The following is a 17,921-nucleotide window of genomic DNA, read 5'->3' as shown; positions in this document are numbered from 1 at the left end:
AATCCTGTTGTCTGGGGTGATGTTTTTATTCGCAATTTATCTGGTAACAGCAGTGTGATTCAATGATCCTTACTTTTTGTTGGCATCTTAATTTGTACAAGTTTTAAACAACAAAAATATGCAAGCGTGCACAAACCTTTCGAAAGCCAGTCGCAATAAACACCTTTACACAATTCATCTTCATTGAGACCGTTTTACAGGACGTTACAGAAGATGCCACGAAGCGTCAGATGCGTGTATTGGCAAAAAGGCAACCTCTGATTTGGTTCAACTCCCGCCAGGTCTCAACCATCTCGTGTCGTGCCAGGTTTCCTGTTTATCCAAATAATAAATCTGTGGCAAGGTTCAAGCTAACACAAGAATCATTCCTCGAGGTATTGTATTCCACCAGCAACAGGTATCGGCGATTTCTGATGGTTTACAACCGACGCTCGCTCAAATGGGAGGAAAGGTATAGTTTCATAGGCCTTGTTTATATGATCACGTGTCCGAATTGGTACTTCAGGAATCCAAAGACAAATAAAATGGAACAAATGTTCAGAATTGACAGACGATCACATTTACCTGTGTGCACGTGGCAGACGCCAGTCACACCCCTCTACTGCACTCATGAGAACCACACGACCCCGACCACCACCACCTTCATTACAAACGTGCACGAGCCTCTGAGCTGCATGCCACCGGGTGTCATTAACGTGGGCACTTGCTTATAGAAGACTTACACCATGGGATGAATAAACTACGTTCACACTGGGCAATGTAATTTGAACATCCTGTAAATAACACGATGAAAATGGTATAATTAAAATGTTTGATAGCAACTACCCTTACTTATTATTGTAGATAACCTCACTGACTCCAGAGCTCACTTTGCATGTGGTATGTATATGTGCTATGTTAAGCATTTTACATCTACGCAATGAACCACTGCACTTTTGATATTTGGCCAAAATGTCTAACAGAAATGTCTATTAGTGATTGTTTTTTGTATTATTTATTCTTGCAAAGCTTCACCAAGATTTGGCTGGGGTTCACATTTTTACAAAGATTTATGTTATAAAGTTATTTGTCGGCATCCCAGGTCTCCCTTGCGAGCACAAATCTTGTCTCATGGGCTCTCGCATGCTTATACATAAAATTATTCCGTGTGTAGGGCAGTGGTTATCACAACGCTCTATGAACCTGGCCACCCGAGTTCAGTTCCCAGCGACGGCAAACATCAGTCGAGCGATATCGTAAATGGTCCCAAAGTTTCCTACTTCAACTCGCACTGACCAGCGTGAAGTGTGGTCCAAAACAATAATAACGAAAACATGGAGGACATCTCATCCAGCAGTGGATTAACAAACGGTTGTATATTGCTATGACATACGCAGATTGGTCTAAGCCTTTGACTAAATCACCCGGACTTGGCCCGATCGCATCACATCTCGTAAGTTAAGCAGAGTTGAGCTTGGATAGAATATGGATAAATGACTTTCTCTGGACGTCCGGTGGCAATAGGCTTCTGCATGGCTACGTGACTGACAGTTGAGGGTGGTGCAGAAAAAACACACTACTGTACTATGCTCCTGCATCTATGCCCCCGCCTTCACCTTTACCACACTGCAGCGTGGTGAAAGTGTGAAGTATGCTCAAACAAGCCCCGTGATGGCGTGGGGAGGCACTCATCTGGTGCAAGGTTTTCAGAAGGACTGTACATCTGCGTGTACACGCAGCGGTCGAAACACGAGTTCGAGTGAAATTGAACGAGTCCACTCAAACATTTTTCGTGGAGACATTGAAGAAATGGCCTTTTTTAAAATAGCGTGAATGAGATTGTTTGATCACATCGAGTTCAATGTGAACAGACTGCCCCCAGTGTGAACGCAGATATTGCAGAGTTCAATAAGCAGGAGATGCGCCAAGCGTAAATGCAGGTAACGGGAAACTCCTTTGCAGTTACTGTATTCCAATTGTTATTGTTTTGCATTTTCTTTACACGTCAATGTCTTCCTTTAATATTCACCCAAGACTACTGTGAGAAAAAGTAACTGAAGGTTTGCTCAGGAAAACCACCGGATTAAAAAAACGCTAATAAAACAAAATATGCGTCTTACATTGAAGGCGACTTGAACTAAGAGCTGTTTACTCTGCTTACTTGTAAGAAGCACAAACGGCAGCAGAACACAAGCATCAAGAGCTAATGTAATGACACTCGGTTCCAAACGGAATATTCTTCAACATAATTATAGGAACCCGATGCAAGTTCAAGTTTGCAAAGCTGGTGGCATTTTCCAATTCCCACCACATCCCCTCTGGCCAGACCCTCTGGAACCAAGGTGCAGCTCTTCACGACAACAAAAAATATCCTTCCCATCAAAACAATAGGACTCTTCAGATTTCCGAATGAAACAAGCAATGGAGAGGGCTTTCCATTTGGCGATGTCAACCAGACATCTGCGACCAGGTCGGGCCTAACTCCCTGCTGCATATGGAGTTACACCAGCCTCAGACCGTGTGCTTGCTTGAAGTCGAGATGTACTGTTCGCACAAGCCAAGGGGGGGCCATCACCAGTGCTTCTCCACCCGAGTGCACACGTGTAGCGAGTGGCAAGCCTCGGGCGATCCCATTTTCCTGCACTTGGGGAGACTTAATTGAGTCTCTAAATTTCAGAGGCAAGACGCAGCAGCAGAAATCTGCTCGAGTGGATGTTTTGGAACTCGGCTATATGCCACCAATTGGCCCAGTTTGCCACCTGTGGCATAACATTCCAGGTCTTTAATCAAAAACAAACGGTCCCCGAAGAATTCAACGGTAAAAATAAGAACTGTCCATTCATGTCTACAGATAGTCGAGTTATTTTTGCTCGACACGACTCTCATGGTGCTCTCGGCCAGGTTAACTAAGGGACGGCGAGTGCGCGCGTAGAAACAAAAATTCGACGAGGAATGGGTGATTACGACGGTGGGTTATGATGCGTGCAACATACGGCTAAACACATGTAAGCAAGGTGCTTGCGGTGCAGAGCTGGGGACGTCCAATTATTCAAGTAATCATTTACTCTACCGATTATCGGCTCGATTACTCAACTAATCCGAAAACAAAACTGTTGCAAATAAGGGGGCTTTCTACCACATGTCCCGGCTGCGCTGGTGATCTGCTCAAGTCTCCAGATCATCATCAGCGGCCTCACACTGGGCGTGGCTTGCAGGGGGGGGGGGGGGGGGAGGTTTTCAGCCTTCAGGAGGCAGGATGTGGGAGGCGGCAACCATTTTAAAAGGGCCCAAGTAATCACAACAAAACGGTAGTGGATAACAAATTTTAGTCCATTCATTGACTAATCATCCCAGCTCTTATCACGGAGTAAAAAATAAAGTAAAATGTGAAACAACAGTAATTCAACAAAAAGTGGCTCGCTCACGTGGGCAGAGTCAGCGCCGTTGGCGGCGGGGGGGGGGGGTGGTGGGGGGGGGGGTGGCCCTTTGGACGCGGCCGGCCCCACGTGTCGGCCAGGCTCCCCCACCGAGCATGGGGCCTCCACAAATAACAAAATGTTAACAAAAACAAAACAGTGAAATTAAATATAAACCAAAACTCGCAGCTCTGCTCGCAACTCCCCACTTGGCAAAAGGCGTAATAAAGTGAGCTACGCTATTAGGCCCTCTCACCCTTCCTCTTGTCTTATCTATTCTCGTTACTGTTATTAGTTTATACAGTCTGGGTGTACACGCTGCCAAATGGCTTCACCTTGACGTCCGTTGTCGCATGGCACATTCGTACGAGAGCGGCCCCCGGTTACGCTTTCATTTCTTTTTTCCCATTTCTTCTTTTTTGTTTAAAAGTGTTTTTTTGTATAATTATCTTTATTTTACAGAGGCGAATTATGCGCAAACCCTGCCTCCTGAGTGCACGGTGACCTCGGCCCTTAACGATCGAGCGCGCAAGCAAGTGGTCGGGTGGACGAATGGTGGACGGGTAGACAAATAGACAAGACGTGCCGACAGGCCCCACTACACAAAACCAAAGTTCTTGGTCTTGATGGCCAGCAGCAGCTTCTGCTTCAGGATCTGCCGCGAGGAGTAGAGGGGCACGTAGAGGCGCGAGATGCACGTGTTGGCCGTGGGGAGGTGTTGGTCGTCGGGCGGGCGAATGGTGATAGATGGCATCGGCTGGAAGCCCTCCTCACTAGCCGGAAGGGATGGTGACGACGTCCAGAAATATACCTGCGATGGTGGGTGGAGAGGGAGAAGCGGGGGAGGAGAGTGCAAGGAGGGTTGATGAGGAGGAGAGGGTGTTATAGGGTAGTTCACTCGTAATTTAACGACTCACTCCAACTGACATCACGATACGGGGATTTGAACCAAATTAAGCGTTTATTATTTTGAGTCCCTTCTCACTGTCTGTTTTGGTTCATTAGCTATCATGCACATTTGCATAGAATTTTTCATGAATCGCCATTAACAGGTCTGACATGCATTCTTTGAAGCATGAAGTGAGCATAAGAAAGAATTTTAAATCAATGAATGCCAAGTGACTAAATATGCTAGAATGCATACGAGGGGTGATATGCTCAAAAGAGTTGTGTGGGTATTGTGTTTGCGGAGTGTGGCCTGGGTGTGAGACTGTTGATGTAAGTGATGGTCTGTATGTCAGTGTTTTGGTGCTGGTATGTGTGTTGGCCCAACTGTTAAGTTTGTGTGTGCTGCGTAAGTGCACTCAAGTCAAGAGGATGGCATGTGCACTGGTGTGTGTGCATGTGGTGTGTGTGGCATATCGGTTTGTGTTTTGATTTGTGTGTGTGTGTGTGTGGTGTAGTGGGGATGTGTGTGGTGTGTTGGGTTGTTTATGTGTTACGTATTGGGTAGTGGAGTGTGTTGGGTTGTGTTAGGCATCGTGGGGAGCGAGTGTCGTAGCTAGCGCACTGAGCGATCAACCAGGTGACGAGTTGAATTACCGCTCAAAACCAATAACAGTGGCGCATATCTCAACTGGTTCTGGGCCTCCCCTAGGTCGACGAAGCCTTAAATGAGTACCTGGTGCAGTGTATGGGGAGACAAAGGCAGCCAGGCATGGTGTTGGCCACCCACCCCCTCGTGTGCCATGCCGGCTTCCATAGGTGCTCGCCAACAGCACTTGCCCCAACAGTTTGTTTAAGGCTACACGGGGGATCTTTGTAGGCAATGGCTCGTGTACTGAGTTTATGTGCACGGGTGCTGTGACCCCTGTATTTACCAGGTCCTGCCGCTCGGCCATGTTCATCTTCTCCACAATCGACCAGAACCAGCGCTTGAACTGCAGAAGCTTGTCGGCACTCTCGCCTGCTCACCCACAAACGCCGCCAACATCCTCTCACTCACCACCACATTTGCCCACTTGTTCACCGACCCACCCACACTTATTCACCAACTCGCTCGGTCATTCACTCACCCATTCTCACGAATGTAGAGAAATGCACTCTTGCTCCCTCAATCGCTAACCAGAAAAACTAATCCATCCACCCACTCACTCACGCTACTGTTGGGAGGCTCATTCAACTGTGTCACGCAATGGGTTCGCATGCAGCGATGGGATGACCGAACTGAGACCAACAGCTCTCGCTAGGCACGTGACCACGGGTCGAAGAATCTCACGCACGCAGCCAAAATCCCAATTCGAAAGCGGCGAGCGCCGCCTCTCACCGGACTCGTCGTTGAAGGACGTGTAGCTGATGAGCATCTGCACGTTGACCTCGCCGCAGCCGTTGACGAGCAGCCTGAAGTCCTCGGCGGTGAGGTCCTCCAGCGCACTCCGAGGCAGCACATCGAGCACGCCGCGGCGCATTGCCTGGGCACGCACGGCAGGAGACGCGGGGAGGTGAACGGGAGATGCGGGAACACCAGGGGGTTCAAAAGGGAGGCACGGGGAAGTGAACGAAGGTACAAAAGAATGGACAAGGGAGGCGCATGGGGCACAGGGGACACACATTGACAGGCAGGGATATGCACGGCGGGGGCCGCAAGAAGTGTGAGTGTTGCACAGGGACATTTTGGAGAGGAATGGGGAAACAGGAGGAAATTTAATCAAATGGTGGGCACAGGGACAGGAACAACAATGCACAGGGACACAGAATAATTCAGAGGCAAATGAGGGGACAGAGGAACACATGGACACAAAAACGGAACAAAGTGGAGAGACAGAAACACATGCGGGCACATGGGCACACACAGGCACAAGTATACGAGACAGGGAAACACAGCAAACCAAGGCTACAAAAACAACCAGAACACGGGGCGGTCATAATCAAAACACCGACTGGCAACGTGAATCTGGGCGGCAATGAAAACACAATGGGGCACGAGTGGGGTTCGGCGCAGGGAGCCGAGGCGGCGCTCACTCACCAGCGCAGGCTGCTCGGCCGCCACCAGCATGCGGTACTCGGTGTACTTGCGCACGTACTCGTAGACGTTGGCCGGAGTCACCGGCGCCGTCAGTCCCCCTGGCACCAGCTCCATCTACACGCGGCAGGAGGAGCGGCGCGTCACGGTAGAGGCCGACCGAAACTGAATTTCTGGTTTCGGCCGAAACCGAAAGTATGCCGAAAGAGGCCATTTGCCAACTTTCGGCACCGAAACCGAATTTCGGTCGGCCTCTACGTCACGGCACAACAGCACGGGTCAAAGCCGACTCCCGAGAGCTCGGCTGGCCACCGCAGACGTTCTCCGGCTCCGCTTGGCTATTTTCCCCGGTCTTAACAAAATAAACTGGCGGCTTGGTTTCAGACGTCGTGTAATGTATGTATGTTTCACTTCTCTCGCACCGTACGTAGCCCACCGTGCTAATCAGAAGTGCGGGGGAAATACAAACTCAACAGAAATAGCTGTTGTAAAAAAATTAGTTTTCAATCTAGATTTAAAAGTGCATAGCTCCAGTGGCTTCCTAATATTGGAATGAAGAGCGTTCCAGATGGCCGCAGAAGCACATCTGCAAGTGCGCGATGCAGTGACCGTCTTTGTTCGATGGTTAGCCAAAAGCCACTGCTGCGAGGATGACCAGAGCTCGCGTGATGGTTTATGCTCCTTGATGAGATCAGCGAGGTATTGTGTGGTTCATTTGTGACAAGCACTTTGTGTAATGAGTGCGACCTTATAATGTAACGGACTCATGAACATTGGAATCCACGTACATTCAAGGAGCTGTTTTTGTAATCTCGCTTGCACCATTTCATCTACGTCTCAATTGCACCGCCTCGCCTCTACTCTCTGCAGTAGCATTTGTTCCAACTTTTCCCATTTCTTCTATATTGTGTTTCGTTCGCCGCATCTCTCGCATATGCCGTTCGTCTCATCTGTAACCGTCAGTCCCATTTTTTTCAACCAAGTAAAAATGTTCACCAATTGGAAATAATCGTTCCTTATAAGCGCAGTTTCTGATGTGTGTATCCACACTAACAGAGGGACTAATGGATTGATGACATTGTACTTACTCCGAAATCGAGACTCATTTTTTGGGGTGATTGGACTTTTCAGTCCAGCTCCCAGGTAGATTCTAGAATGCTTTGCCTTTGCAAATAGGACAGAGTGGCGAGAGCTATTTAAGTGTCTTGAAAGTTCACCTCTTTCAATTGTCCTGTACCCCCTAGTTCTTGCCATTTACCATGGATCGGTTTATTTCCAACTTTCCATACGTGGGATCGACGGCACCTGAAAAATGAAAATTATTAGCATAAGGTTGTTTCACACGGAAGTGAGCCGACAGGCGAGGAGGCGTGTATACCGGTGTGCTGCACAGCTGCCCGCCACCCTCCTCCTTGCATAGGTCGATGGAGAACGTGAGGTCCATGGCCTTGAAGACGGCATCCGCGTCGCAACTCTGCGCCGCCAGGATCAGCTGACGCAGGCTCTCGTACGTCACGGGGTCGAAGAACGCAAAGTCGTGCCAGTTCACCTGCACGCGCGGAATACGCGCTACGGTTACAACCATGCTCCCGTTACCAGCGCGCTACCGTTAGTAGCGTTACCGTTACCAGCGTGCTACCATTACCAGTGCGCTACTGTTAATACTGCGATATCGTTACCAGGATGCAAATGCTACCAGGATATGTTACCAGGGTGTTACTGTTACCAGGGTGTTACTGTTACCAGCGCATTACTGCTTGCACTCCACTACCGTTACCAGGGTGTTCCCATTATCACCATTCTGTTAGCAGGGTGACGGTGCATTTCGTGCTAAACGCATGATAAGTTAAATCTTGATTTCAAGCTTTAGTGACTGCAGGAATTCACTCTTGGGTCGTTCGGTCAAGTCACGTAAATAAAATATAATAGATCACGACGTTTTGATCGCAACACAAGCAATCGTCTTTAAGTGACTTGACTGAAAGACCCAAGAGTATGCGTTATAAGTTATAACCGACCACGGAGATCTTTGGTAAAGCTGTGCTACTACACCAGGGGTCACTCACCTTACGGCCCAGGATGACCTTTATGACGTGGCGGTTGAGAGTGATGGGACAAAGCTCGTTCTGCAGCAAACACAGCCCCAAAATCCTGCAAAGAAACGCAGACACGCACCCAGGCACGTACACGCGGTGATTCAACAGCTGCCGAGTCAACGATCTTGTGTGATGCGTAACAATTTAAAATAGCAGGAATTTATTCTGTCACCACCAGGGAAGGGAAGCAAGACGGGTTTAACTGCTCAAAATAATCCGGTTGAGATTTCCGAGAGTGTAGACATGGAATTTAAATCAAGGACCCGGATGATACTGGCATTAAAATATCCAGAGAGAAATTCAGACCTCGGGCTTGAATACAGACACTTAAGAGTGCCAAGCTCAGTGCTCCGACATGACCATTATGAACCTTTGAAGACACGCATCCAGTCACAAGGCTTGAACCCAACATCTCTGCCGTACCGCTCGTTGGCTCAACAGAACCATTTCGTGCCTGCGTCACTCAATCAGACCTTCTACAGATGAAACCTGTGTCAATCCCGTATTACTGACAGCCTGGATATAAATCCCAGAACCCAGCTCAGTGACCGGCATGACCATTATGAACCATCCGAGAGACACCCTGCCCCAGGGCTTGAACTGCGCAACTAAACAGGGTCCAATCTGTGGCTCTGACAACAGCCATTATAAGCTCGTCGGCATGAGCAAAGCCATCCCTAGGGTACGACAAATCGAGGCGACTGCCCTAGGCCCTGCGCTTTTGGGGGGGGAGGGGGGGGCCTGCGCTTTGACGTCGCGGCATCAGATGTAATACTTCCGGTTCGGTTTCAAAGTGTCAGGGGGGCTGACAGTGAGATTTCCTCCGGAGCCCACACCCCCCACCCCTATGGACGGGCCCTGGGCACCAGATACCGGGGAGCGTTGGAAGTCAAGCGCCCTCACCGGCCGACGTTGCGGAAGCAGTTGAGCCGAGCCTCCGTGTTCTTTCCGGCACGCAGGGAGTAGAAGCCGCGCTTGCCCGGCTGGTAGAATAGCGGGCTGTTGTCCTCCGAGTCATCCGAGTCATCTTGGTCCGTGTCCATCACGCTGCGGCTGCCAAGTCGCTTGCGCCCATCCTACACATGACCACGCGTGAACAAACATACGTACGTTCGCACACACGCAAACACGTGGATGTCAATGCAATGGTACATTTTATCACGAGGTATGTAACTCCTTGAAACATTATTCCGCCTGCGAGAATGCATTTTTTTACCATTTATGGTAATTTTATGCTAGCTGTTGGTGATGATAATGTAGCTTTCAGGAAAGATAGACCATCCCCTGCCACACGAACGAGGAAATTTCAGCACGAGCTCAGGACCAGCAGTGGCGATGAGCATCACCCCACAATGTAAGATGGTAAAGGTTACCTCGAGTGTCGACCTAGTCATTATTGAGAGAGACATGTTCACCTCTTGAGTTAACACCAACGCCAAGGAGTGCAAGGGGCTTACCTGGGGTCTGTCCGAGTCAGGGAGGATGGGCAGATCCATCAGAGATTCTGCTGCCCCATCCCTGTACACACACACAAACAAAGACAAAGACCCCCTTATAGCCTTAACAGACTTTTGCGGCAAGTGCACATTTCAAGGCCGGCACAGCGCACACGGGGGTGGGTGGCCAACACCACGCCCAGCCACCTTTGTCTCCCCAGTACTGATGTTTGCACACCACATCGGGTACTTATTTGAGGCCGAGTCGACCTCGGGGAAGCCCAGGACTGGTTCAGATAATTGTCACCGATGTTGGACGTGCTGTGCGCGAATCGAACTTGGGTCACCAAGTTCATAGCACAGCGTGATAACCACTACACTACTGCTCCCCACACACACCTATACGGCCACACATACAAAATCACGTACAAAGGTTGAGCCTTACACACACAGAGGCAGTGTGATGCGATGCCTGTAACCGCACGGTGTGGTATGAGACACCCGTAACCTAAGGTGTGGTGTGACAGCCATGCGGTGCGGCGTAGGGCGCTCACCGCCCGTGCGAGATGATCAGCTCCATCGCCTCGTCCACACGCGCCCTCAGGGAGTCCTCACTTGCTAGGAGCAGCAGCAGCTGGGCAGGCGAGAGATCTAGCAGCATGCCCGTGATCTTCCCAGCCAGGGCCTGCGTGCGAACACACACAATCAATTACCAGAAAGGTACTTCGTTGTTTTCCGACCTCCCACTTATATTCCAATTGTGCTATCGGCACAGGTTTTTTGTCTTGAAATATGAAATGCATGTGCAATTGAACCTTATGGCGGGACCCCGGAGTCCCATAAGCCCCCGGCTCTCGCATAAACTGCTTTGCGACGTAATTTTATGTCTGTTGAAGGCGAATGATATGACAATCTGTTCCTCTCGACGAGCTCTACACGATGCGCTAATCAAAGTTTCAAAGTTTTGTTTCTTCTGCGCGTTCGTCCTCGCTGCGCTTGGACGACACGACAACAGAATGATCCGCACCAGGTGGGTTACGGCGTTTATGTGCACGGTGGGACGGAGTCGCCAAAATTTTTGTTCATTAATTACGATTTAGACTTCCGTTTATTCTGGACCCCGGGGTCCCGCCATAAGGTTCAATTGGCGAGTGCGAACGTGTGTGTGCAAGCGACTGTGTAAGCAAACGCGTGTGTGAACGAATGCAAGGCGTGTGCACAAGCATTAAGTGTTGGCGAGTCTGAACAAGTGCGAGTGGGGAGCAGTGGTGCGTGTGTGTGCGCGTGCGTATGTGCGAGCGTGTGTGTGTGTGGAAGTGAGCGAGTGCGAGTGTTACGGGCTGCAGCGCCTGCACGCGTGGGTAGAGCCGCTCCCCGAGCGCCTGCCGATGTGCAGGGAGAGGCTCGTACTCCTCGGCCGGGCTGCCCTCCGAGCTGCTGTGGAATGGCCGCGCCTCGATCGATAGCTGCCGCCGAGACTCCCTGCACCACCATCGTCGTCGTCATCATTATAATCGTTAACATCACCATCATCATCGCGGTTGTTAAGCTATGCAGCGATTCACACCACCACTCCCGCCACGGCGATTCGATGCATTGTCAGATTATATTTATTCTGATCCCTTCTGTCTCGTTTGTACAGTTTTGTTTAATCTATTAGCCACAATGGAATATTAGCATATTATTTGCTACAAGCATCTTGCCACGATGAGCCCCACCATCATTGGCACCAATTGTCATTACCATCAGAACCGTTAAGAGATTCACTGCCATTAGCATCATCACCAACATCAGGCTGCAGTCAACATCACAGCCATCATTGTGGTTCTCGTTGGTATATTGAACAGCAGTTACCACCACCAGCATTACCACCATCCTCAAAATCAACAACATTCTTAATACCTTTGTGTATAACTGCGCATAGCTGATGTATCGCTATTTTAAAGCTGTGCGTGGCTGCGTATAACTGCATGTATAGCTGTACGTGCGCCGTGCGTGCGGCCACGCGTGTGTGTGTGAGACCTCTCTCTCTCGCGCCGTGAGCCGGCCCTCAGGCCGCCCGCCCTGCGCTGCTCGCGCTCTCGCTCCCTCTCCCGCTCACGCTCGCGGTTCCGCAGACGTTGCATCAGGCCTGCATTGGTGGGGGTGGGGAAAGGATGTGGTGGAGAGGGGTCAGGGTGGTAGGTAGGGTTGGCAAATGAGGAACACGAGCAAAGCAAACAAACTTCGCTCTTCCAACTCAGACGGATGCCTGGGCAGGAACACGCACAAAACAAAACATGAGCAGCGTATAAAGATGCATATGGTCGTGTAGATAGAACAGTTGCATTGGTTCATCATGGGACCTCCTTTGCCAGTACCAAAATATGATCATAGGTTTTTCCCCCTTTTTTCTGGCAACAAAACAGGTGTTAAGATGTTAAAACACCAAAATGAAACCTTTAACAAGGAATCAAGGCTGCATTAACCACAATGCTTGTGGTCAGAATGCTAAAAAAAACACTCTGATAATATATGCATTGTCCTTAAAACTGATTGGTCAACACCAGCGGGAACAGCCAGATGGCGGTGTCGAACAGAGTAGAAGAGCCGCTGAAGAACAGACGGTTAAACCCGGGCTAAGAGTAGGCGCCAATGTGTACGTGACCAGAGTAGATAGCGAGCTAGAGAAACGACTCTAGAGCAAATTTCGATTTTAAGCTTTCGTGACTGCAGGGATTCATCTTCTTGGTTCTTTCGGTAATACTGGAGAGCACGCCGTCTTCCGTGTCAGCGTGCGTGCGTACACACGTACTAGCGGGCAGTCCCTTGCTGGCCTGCTGGATGAAGTCGAGGCTCGGCAGCTTCTCGTTGGAGAGCAGCGCCTGGGCAACCGCCGTGTAGAAGCTGCGGGCGACGCCGCTGCCTTCGCCCGGCTCGTCCTTGAAAGTGACCTTAACACGGTGCACGGCCATGGGCGTGGAGGCACTGCGCCGCCCAAAGTGGTTGTTCAGCTGCCGCATGGTCTGCTGGATGAGCAGCTCGCGGTCGCGATCCACCTACACGCAGTGCAGGTGGCACAAGAGGGCATCGGGCAAATGGTGAGTGAACAGGTCAGTGGGTGGGTGTGTCGAATGGCTGACACTGTGGAAGACTGGGTGCGTGATTAGTGCACCGTGCTACAAACACGGCTGCCGGAGTTCGATTCCCGGCCACGGCTAATATCAGGCCTTGGGCATCTCCTAAATCGACTCAGCCTTAAATGAGTTCCAGGTTTGGTGTGCAAACATAAGCATTGGGAAGACAATGTCAGACAAGCGTGTTGCTGGCCTTAATTGGTGTACGCAAACAGCAACTGACCCAATTGTGTATAAAGGCTATACGGGGGATTTTTATATATTTTTATAGTTGCGACTAGTTGTAGCACCGGCCAAGGAAACATTGAATCGCTAACCCCGGTTCGGGGCTGCCAACAGAGACAAGCATTTTTCCGATGCTCGTTGGAGCTTGAGAGATTTTACTTGAGGGTGACAATAATAAAGTGTCCACGGAATCCACAAGGAGAACCACTGCTGCAGGACTTCACAGGCTATGTCACGCCACTTGGCGGCGACGGCTATCTCTCCTCTCTCCAGCGGCGGTGTACTTGCAAATGTTGGCCCTGGCCGGCAAGCTCACTTCCAGGGTGAGGTCGCGGGACTGTGCGTTACGCAGCTTCTCCATCTCCCGGCGGAACTTGGACTCCTTCACCTCGAAGCCGCCCAGCTCCGTGAGGATCTGGGGATCGAGGTAGGTGGGTGGGTAGCAGGTTAGTGTTGGTTCGCCACAAACGCGCGTGCCAGTGCCACACACCTGTCGGGTGTGGGTAATAGATGCAATTTTACTTCAGCACGAACGACTCAATAAGCTATGAGGCTCTATTTTATGAGCTTCCTGAGACGGTACAGATGTTATACAGTACAGATCTTAGGTTACAATCGCGGTTACAAAGGTCGTGATACAAACGGCAATAGGGAACCGGTCGAAAATGTAAACAAAAATAGGGAAAGGGCAAGGGAGAAGGGGAGGGAAAGACAAACAGGGGCACTATCAAGCATGGTGAGACAGGGTAGGGAAATGCTGGGTAGTAGGAAAAGGCAGGAATGGGCAGAGGGGGTAGGGCAGAGTAAACATCAGAAGCTATGGCAGGGCAGCAAAGGGCAAGGCAGAAGGGCAGTGCGTACCGATCCAGGCTCAGCCCCCACGTCCTCCATGAAGACGCGGCCAAACAGCTCGAGTGAGAGGCGCCAGCGCCCCAGCAGCATGTCGTGCGAGATCACCATGCCCATGAAGCTGCACTGGGACCTGTGCACGCAAACACAACACACACATTTGTTAAAAGAACACACAATACATTTGAAAAGTGTTTGTAGCATTAATGTGCAACCGAGAAACACGCACACGATCATAATATGCACACATTTACATCAACGTGCAAACACACTACACACAAAAAAAAACAAATCAGTTAATACTACATTATCATAAGCGCGTAGACACATTGTGTGCCTTGTGTTAAAATGTTACCATGAATAAAGAAACGTGTAAACAATATGTAAATATACCAATGTGCACACACATTCACACAAACACGAATGTAAAGACATTCACGCACAAGCAACAAACGAAGAACGGCACTCACAAAACACAAGGCACGGGGGGCTCGAACCCTGGCTCTGAGGTTCTGGCTCCGCTCTACGTCGCGGGGACGAGAGTGCAGACCAACGCTCACCTGAACGCAGACAGCGCCGGCTCCTCTGACTCGGCTGCCCCACCACCACCAGCTGCTGCTGCTGCTGCTGCTCCTGCAGCAGCAGAAGATGGTCCTGGCTTCACATCTACAGCAGCAGCAGCCGGCGGCGGAGGGGGGAAGAGAGATGGACGGAACTCCACAGGCACCAGCGCTGGCAAAGCCGCCTGCTGCTGCTGCTGCTGCTGAGGGGGTGGTGGTGGCGGTGGTGGTGGGGGCTGTTGTGTGGTCGGCGCCTCCGGTGTGGAGGTGCTGGCTCCACCGGGCCGGCGCTGACGGTCGCCGATGCCGCTCACGCTCGCGAGGTTGGTGGAGTAGGACATCTTGGTGGGGAGGACCTGCGTGGGGGCACCAGCAGAAGAAAGGTGAAGCTGGTGCTGGCTGCCGAATGGCTAGGGGAGAGCCGGTGCTTTCGGTCATTTGTGTCACCACCATCATTGCAAATATTCTCTCCAAGTACAACATCATAATCGCTACCATCACCACTCCAACCAATATCAATAACAGTATCACCACTGTCGTCTTGACAACGACTATTACCATCTGCTCTTCCACATTTACCACCACAATCACCACCTCCATCACTACCACCATCAGCATCCAGGCTGTCATTATCATCACCACCATGATGATTTACTCCACTCCCAAAAAACACCACCACCAACATCACCTACACCGCACATTTTAGAATAGCACGGTTGGGGCTACATATGGTGGGAAAAAAGTTCAAGACACATACTACAATCATGACTATCAAAACCACCACAATAAGTGGGGGTCGTAAAAGCCACGACCACCATAATTTCACCCCCCCCCCCCACCTCGAGGCAGCTCCTGGCCGCGTCGTCCCGGGGATCCGGTTTGTCTGTGGCCGCGTGGCTCGAGTAGAGCCCCTGGCTCGGACGCCCAAACAGGTCCTCCTTCCGCGCGTTCGGCTGTGGGCGCCCAGCAAAAACAAAACTTCAGACACGTCTTGCGCTAGGTAACCATCGAATGCGGCAGATTCCTGCAGTACTCTCGCTGACAGCGGCACAGGGGAGTTTGAATGAATCATAACGCCACTATCATTAGTATGATACAGGCAAGCTGCATTGTGGTTTAATTTGAGTCTCAAATCAACACTTGGATCACGAATGTGGGGCGGTGACATGGCCGAGCGGTAGGGCATTTGCATTTTGGTCACACAGGTTCGCGGTTCCAGCCGAGCAGCTGTCCCAGATCAATACTACAGCTGTATCAGCCAAAAAAATTGTATAAAGCTGATCAATTACTGGGAAGCCACATGCCAACATCACATACTACTGGCAGACTAAAACACATTTCCCCTTCACAGTGACAGCTGCCAACGGGGCCCCCTGCCGCAGGGCAACTCGAAATCTTGTGTACGAGAGGTGCGGTATAAAAGTCAAGTGATGATAATGACGAGGATGATGATTGTGACGACCGCTGCAAGGGGTGGCACTGCGCGCCGTCACCTGGAGGAGGTGGGGCTGGTCGGCCAGGGGTAGCGCCTCCGACAGGGGAACCTCGAAGGGGTTCGGGGGGATGCAGCCCAGGAACGTCATGGAGTCGGAGCGGCGGAAGAAGGCGTGGTGCTGTCCCGACTCCGACGGCAGCAGCTCCTCGTCCTTGTAGGGCAGCGAGCCGCCTGCACGTGTAGCGCCACAAGGGGTGGAGGGAGTAGCGGGGAGATGCATGAGAGTACGCGTGTGTGGGGAGGGTGTTTGTGTGTGTATGGGAACGATAGCGTAGTTGTTCGTGCACTGTGCTACAAACCCAACTAGCGACGAATAAAATCAGTATTGAATATTTAAACAGATACGAGGTCTCCCCCCAAGGTTGACTTGATTATCTGGGGTGGAAACATCGGCATTGGAGTAACAAAGGCAGTTGGGCATGGTGTTGGCCACTCACCCCTTCGTGTACCGTGCCTGCCGGCCTTCATACGTAGGCTATAAGGGGGATCTTTGTCTTTGTATGGGTTTGTCCCCTATGACCTCCTGTCAGCAAGTGTTCACTAACCTGCACGTCTTCAAGGCAGTATTGACCAGGATGTCTGCACCGTGATGACATCTGACGTCAATATATAAACACTGTTCCATGTCACGAGCGTCGCTACTATATTCTGATTCTCCGGATTATAAAACACTCGGGAAAGAAACGCCCCAAACTTTGTGGTCATTAAAAAAAAAAAAACTAATCTTTCAAATCCAATGTCCTGGTAAAGTGGAAAATATACCGTGGAAGATGCTGGGAATAAAGTGTGTTATATTCCTGAAAATATGGTCATGGTGGAAGTGGTGGAAATAAAGTTTGACTGTACCCAGTGCAAATAAAGCAAATCATGTCGCACACATGTAATAGTGGAAATGGTCATGGAGACAATAAAGGTCCCATACCCGTAAAACATGAAACCAATAATAATCCCCAGAAGACAGAATATTGATATATATTATTATTACTATGGCCACGTGTCTCACTCATGTTGCTGTCCTCGTCGTTCTCATGCTCCGAGTCCTCCGTCTCCAGACTCAGCTCGAGCAGGTCGCGCGCCCTGCAACACGCCAAAGCACGCAGCCACCACCACCACCACCAGTCACCGCTCCGCACATCGCTCGGCACAAATGAACCACAATACCTTGCTGATCTCGTTAAGAAGCATAAGTGATCACGCAATAGCAGCGGCTTTTGACTTGCCATCGAATAGAGACCGCCATTGCATCGCGCACTTTCAGATGCTATTCTGTGGCCATCTGGAACGGAAGCCACTGGGAGCCATGCACCTTTATTTAAAACTAATTTCTTTAAAACTGCTTGTGTTTATAGTTTGTCCTTCCCCTGCACCTCCAATAAGCAGTTGGCTACATACGGTGTGAAAGAAGTTCAACATACATACGGCACACACTGATGACAGTGGTTCCTTCCCATCGCCAGATCATTCATCCATAGGCCCCACGACTCTTAACGTCTCACAAAGTGCTACAAATGCCCCATACTCTTTGGTTCTTTCGGTAAAGTCACGTAGGTGAAAAAATATTTTATTTTATTTTCACCTACGTGACTTTACCGAAAGAACCAAAGAGAATGGATCCTTGCAGTCATGAAAACTTCAAATCTAGAATGCTACAAATGTATTTCATCATGGACAAATGGATGAATGATAAGTTGACCAAGCCCCAGGGCAGGATTGTGAGTTTGGTTGCAGTGGTTCGAGCGTGTGGATTGCAAAGCAGTTCATGATTTTGAACTCACTCGACAACCAGT

The 17,921-nt window shown here is 50.2% G+C and overlaps 1 protein-coding gene across 16 annotated transcripts in view; it reads right to left on the bottom strand.

Annotated features, from left to right (window-relative positions):
- Positions 1–5: 5 nt before the first annotated feature.
- The window catches only part of UBR5 (ubiquitin protein ligase E3 component n-recognin 5), a 58,425-nt gene continuing 40,509 nt past the window's right edge, over positions 6–17,921 (bottom strand). For 11 of the 16 annotated variants that reach the window (XM_078612154.1, XM_078612216.1, XM_078612242.1 and 8 more), the window contains 18 exons: positions 17,138–17,211; positions 16,133–16,305; positions 15,479–15,592; positions 14,640–14,995; positions 14,092–14,212; positions 13,547–13,645; positions 12,684–12,927; positions 11,913–12,020; positions 11,227–11,384; positions 10,444–10,574; positions 9,911–9,971; positions 9,357–9,529; positions 8,424–8,508; positions 7,736–7,906; positions 6,361–6,474; positions 5,662–5,806; positions 5,216–5,301; positions 6–4,206 (listed from right to left, as the gene is read on the bottom strand). In XM_078612154.1, the coding sequence (XP_078468280.1) occupies positions 3,994–4,206; positions 5,216–5,301; positions 5,662–5,806; positions 6,361–6,474; positions 7,736–7,906; positions 8,424–8,508; positions 9,357–9,529; positions 9,911–9,971; positions 10,444–10,574; positions 11,227–11,384; positions 11,913–12,020; positions 12,684–12,927; positions 13,547–13,645; positions 14,092–14,212; positions 14,640–14,995; positions 15,479–15,592; positions 16,133–16,305; positions 17,138–17,211 (2,626 nt within the window). In that variant the 3' untranslated portion in view covers positions 6–3,993. Of the gene's footprint in view, positions 4,207–5,215; positions 5,302–5,661; positions 5,807–6,360; positions 6,475–7,735; positions 7,907–8,423; positions 8,509–9,356; positions 9,530–9,910; positions 9,972–10,443; positions 10,575–11,226; positions 11,385–11,911; positions 12,021–12,683; positions 12,928–13,546; positions 13,646–14,091; positions 14,213–14,639; positions 14,996–15,478; positions 15,593–16,132; positions 16,306–17,137; positions 17,212–17,921 lie in introns of all 16 variants that reach the window. The other 5 variants (XM_078612179.1, XM_078612258.1, XM_078612282.1 and 2 more) reach the window with 1 other exon arrangement.

This window comes from Lampetra planeri, chromosome 2, assembly GCF_965212315.1.
Source record: "Lampetra planeri chromosome 2, kcLamPlan1.2.h2, whole genome shotgun sequence".
NCBI lineage: Eukaryota > Metazoa > Chordata > Hyperoartia > Petromyzontiformes > Petromyzontidae > Lampetra > Lampetra planeri.
This window is presented reverse-complemented; position numbering and strand designations above follow the sequence as displayed.